The sequence below is a fragment of the Eulemur rufifrons genome, chromosome 24 (assembly GCF_041146395.1).
Source record: "Eulemur rufifrons isolate Redbay chromosome 24, OSU_ERuf_1, whole genome shotgun sequence".
Classification (NCBI taxonomy): domain Eukaryota; kingdom Metazoa; phylum Chordata; class Mammalia; order Primates; family Lemuridae; genus Eulemur; species Eulemur rufifrons.
In genome coordinates this window covers 18312321-18316981 of record NC_091006.1, presented here as the reverse complement: position 1 = coordinate 18316981, position 4661 = coordinate 18312321, and the positions used below count along the sequence as shown (strand labels likewise).

The 4661-nt window shown below is 40.5% G+C and overlaps 1 protein-coding gene across 1 annotated transcript; it reads right to left on the bottom strand.

Annotated features, from left to right (window-relative positions):
- Positions 1-397: 397 nt before the first annotated feature.
- Positions 398-3224, bottom strand: ZSCAN4 (zinc finger and SCAN domain containing 4). Its single transcript, XM_069457372.1, has 3 exons — positions 2829-3224; positions 1223-1388; positions 398-1137 (listed from the first exon to the last, which is right to left on the bottom strand). The coding sequence occupies exons 1-3, from the start codon at positions 3222-3224 to the stop codon at positions 398-400; spliced, it is 1302 nt and encodes a 433-aa protein (XP_069313473.1).
- Positions 3225-4661: the final 1437 nt, after the last annotated feature.

The following is a 4661-nucleotide window of genomic DNA, read 5'->3' as shown; positions in this document are numbered from 1 at the left end:
GTTGTCCATATAATTTCTATTTTTAGTAGAGACAGGGTCTCGCTCTTGCTCAGGCTGGTCTCGAACTCCTGAGCTCAAATGATCCACCTGCCTCGGCTTCCCAGAGTGCTAGGATTATAGGTGTGAGCCACCTCACCCGGTTGGATTCATTCTTTTATTCAACAGATATTTATTGGTCATTGGAAATGTGTCAGCCACTTTTCTAAGCACTTGGGGAGGTACTTTAGTGAACAAAACTGACAAATTCCATGCCCTCTTTAGCCTTACATTTTAGTAGAGTGAGATAACAAATGGAAAGCATAATCAAGAAATTATACCTTATGTTCTAAGTAGGTAAGTACTATGGAACAATACATACTTTCATGCATATTTATACACATTACATCAGACCAGTAGCTTAGGAAGCTTCTGGTTTGGAGGGAACATTTTTCAGGGTAATTTTCTCATGCATCCTCATGTGGCGGTGGTATGTGGATGACTGGCGGTAGCTTTTGTGGCAAAGGGAACATGCATAGGGCTTCTCTCCTGTGTGGATTCTCACATGAGCCCGCAAGTTGGTTTTGTGGCTGAAGGACTTTTCACACATGCTGCATGCAAAAGGCTTTTCTCCTGTGTGAATTATCTGATGCACACGTAAGTCTGATACCTGGAAGAAGCCTTTGTGACACTCAGAACAAACAAATGGCCTCTCATTTTTGTGTCTTCTTTGGTGGGCTAAGAAGTGACAGAGATATTTAAAGATCTTGGGACATTTCTCACATTGATATGATTTTTGAGCTCCATTGAATCTTTCTTGGCGTATCTCACATGTGGAGTTTCCCTCATTGCTCTGGTTGCTAGGGACAGGCTCAGGGGAGGACTGGTTTGGATTGGACAGAAATTCTGGCCCCACATCCATAGGGACATCTTGATAAGAGGGCCCCGTCAGGGACCCTTCCTGGGACCTAGAGATGCCTGGCCCTTCTCTTCTGAAGTTGTGTGGGTTTTCACAAGAAAGACCTTCATCTTCAGGCCTGGGACCATTCTCTTTCTGGATAATGTGTAGGGAGGATATTTGATTGCCTTGACTAGTAATACTGTCATTTACTTGAGTAGTTGTCATAGACATGTTGCAGCCGTCTTCTTTATCTTCTTGTCCTATGAAAATAAAGAAGTTACTCAATGAAGTTGTACACGAGAAGGGGTATAACATCCCTGTGGTGTGCAGATTCACCTGACTCACCTTGTCCTGTTTCCAAGGGAGTATCCTGGGGAGTCTGGAAGTGTGATCCCATGTTCTCTCCTGTTGGGGTTCCTGCTGACAACTGTTTTGTAAGATGAACAATGACTTCTTTCAAGGGCATATTCTCAGAAAAGAGAGCTTCCTGTCCCTGCATGCAGACATGGACCTATAAACAAAGCCAGATCACTGTTGTATCTGAATTTGTTGTGTGACAGAAGCCTTTTTGGAAAACCTGCCCTCAACAGGCTTTCACAAGCTCCCAACTATGTAATACCACATATTTTTGTCCCATCCTTATTTCTGATGGTGTTGTTCTCATTCACAAGCTGTTGTTATGTTCTAACAACATAGACACTGAATTTGCAAATATTGACTCATTGCCACTAGGGAAAATACAGTTTCCTGGAGTTTCTGGCCACAATATTTTTGTCCACTGATCAATACATAACCTTGTTTTATGTATCTATCTGAAGACACCTTGCTTAATATATATTCTCCATTAATTAGCACTGAACTCAGAGCCAACAGCACTATAACTCATGCCTGAATGAAGCTTATCCAACACACCTCCATCAGGTATACAACAGTTTTTGTGCACTTAGGAAACTAGACAGCACTTCAGCACTATACTTGGTTGTCATTTTAAACAACAAAATCATCAACAAGCACAAAAGTGTGAAAATATGGCACTGAATAGACTGTGAAAAGAACATTTGTTTACAGTCTGAGAGCTAAAATAAGAAGTCAGTGTTCAACCTCATCTGGGAACATGCATATCAGGTGACTTAAATTTTTCACCACTCTGCCAATGTCTGCAAATGTTGAAGAACATGCCTCAGGTATTTGATTTTGAGGTTACAAATGAATTTTAGCAATTTTGCAAATATGGGATCTGAGAATGAGGATCCACTGTAATTGCCTTGTTACTATGTCTTTCCTGATTAAGGCTCCCTGAGGGAAGAACAAGCTTTTTTCAAAGCATTTCTTCCTCATCCTTGAGATCTCTGCTCAAATGTCAATTTCTCAATCTGGCACCATACTGATTAAAATTAATTAACTTAAACAATCAATACGTCTGGCTCCTTTATGTCCTACAGAATGAATGGATATATGCCTTTTTTTTTTGAGACAGAGTCTCACTCTGTTGCCCAGGCTAGAGTGCCGTGGCATCAGCCTAGCTCACAGCAACCTCAAACTCCTGGGCTCAAGCAATCCTGCCTCAGCCTCCTGAGTAGCTGGGATTATAGGCATGCACCACCATGCCCGGCTAATTTTTTCTGTATATATTTTTAGTTGGCCAGATAATTTCTTTCTATTTTTAGTAGAGACGGGGTCTCACTCTTGCTCGGGCTGGTCTTGAACTTCTGAGCTCAAATGATCCCCCGCCTCAGCCTCCCAGAGTGCTAGGATTACAGGCGTCAGCCACTGTGCCACCTTTTGCTTCTTTTTCATGAGAATTTAGGAGTATGGGGATTCTCCTTGGTGAGAAAGAGTGTAATCTAGTAACTGGACCTACAATAACTTCTTTCTATACTTGTAGAACCGACTGCACTTATTCCTTACTCCCCTCTTTCCCTCATTTCAGAGGTCAGAACCCTCTACTTACTAAGACAGGTGACTTCATACAATCATCGGTTATTTCTTCCATCAATTTCTCCAGGTCTCTGCCACTTGATTCCCATTTCTCTTTCAAAATGGACCTATCATTGCAGTATCCACTAATTACAAACTGCTCCAGGACCAATTGAGAAATAATTTCATCCTTGCTGTGCTTTTCTGGTTGCAGCCATGAATAAAAAAACTCATAGAATCTTTGCAATTCCTGCCTTGCACACGAGTTATTGCTGTTTTGAGATGAGTCGAGTTGAGTGCTTGAGACCTTAGAAATCACTTCTCCATTCTGGATAACAAGTCTTTGGGTTGGTTTAAACTCTAGATTTTCTGATCCAAGATCATTCCCAGTTGGTTCACACTGAAATGAGTTTCTGAGATCTAAAGCCATTCTTAGCAAGATTTCTCAGAGACTCAATTTTGATGCTTTACTCTCGGTGTCTTATATGTCTCTGGAGATTTGTTTCAACAATTAGTGGATTCTTAAGGACTACAAACTAGAAATAGAAGAGATATGTATTAATTGCACTACTGGCATAATTAAAGAAAAACAAATCAACCAAAACATCAGACCTGGATAACTTTATTGATGAATTACACCAGACATTAAAGAAAGACAGAACTCTAATTTTACCCAAATAAAGATTCTATACTATTCTTTCAGAGCACAGAACAAGAGGGAACACTACCCATTTTAGTTAGCGAGGTCAATACTTTTCTGATAACAAAATCGTACAAGTACATTAAAATAATCCAAAGCAAAATATTTGAAATCAAAACTATTCACATATAAGGAAAACAATACATTCCAAACAAGTGGTGTTCATTTCCAAAATGCAGGAGGGTTGGGTTAAAATTCAAAAAATCACTTCAATTTACTACATTAATATGATATGAGAGCATGATATAATCATTTCAGTAGGTACATTAAAATGTTTAATAAACATCAGTATTAATTACTGAAAAAAGCATATGATAAACTGGGAATACAAGGAAATATCCTTGATGTGAGAAAGTTTTACAAAATAGCTATAGCAAAATCATTCTGGTTGAGCTTGAGGTGGGTGCCTTCTATCATCTCTATGAAATATTGGCCTGCTCCCTAACCAGTGAAATGAAGAAAGAGAATTTGCCAAAAGTCATTATTTATAGAAGCCTGCTTCTTTTGTTGTTTTGTTTTTTGAGACAGGGTCTCGGTCTGTCACCCAGGCTATTGTGCAGTGGCATTATCATAGCTCACAGCAAGCTGAAACTCCTCGGCTCAGGCCATCCTAATGCCCCAGTCTACTGAGTATCTGGGACTATAGGTGCATACCACCATGCCTGGCTAATTTTTTATTTTTTGTGGAGATGGGGGTCGCAATTTGCTCAGGCTGGTCTTGAACACCTGGCCTCAAGTGACCGTCCCACCTCGGCCTCCCAAAGTGCTAGGATTACAGGTGTGAGCCACTATGCCAACCCCTGATTTTTTTTTTTTAACAAAAAATATTCAACAGATATTAACCTAGAGAAATTTAGCAAGGTGCCAGATACAAGGCCAGTATACCAAAATGAAGTGAATATTGTAATATTAGCTGTGGTTGGAAAATATAAAAAAAAGGTCCCAGTGTGAGCAAGTAGGGTGTATGTGAGGGTGCACCCTGCCATGAAATGGTGTCGTGTCCATGATCGGTTCCTGCCTTGTACCCTGAGCTTCCAGATAGGCTCCAGCCACCTGTGACCCTGAACTGAAGTAGGCAGTTTGGAAAATGAATGAATGAATACAAATCATTGTAAAATTGGTGGGGAATGGTGGCTCATGCCTGTAATCCCAGCACTTTGGGAAGCC

Coding starts and splice junctions, on each gene's coding strand:
- ZSCAN4 (XM_069457372.1), bottom strand. CDS start 3,224: ATGGCTTTAGATCTCAGAAACTCATTTCAGTGTGAACCAACTGGGAAT. Junction 1,389..2,828: donor GTATGAAGTCACCTGTCTTA/GTAAGTAGAGGG, acceptor CTTTGTTTATAG/GTCCATGTCTGCATGCAGGG. Junction 1,138..1,222: donor TCCCTTGGAAACAGGACAAG/GTGAGTCAGGTG, acceptor TTATTTTCATAG/GACAAGAAGATAAAGAAGAC.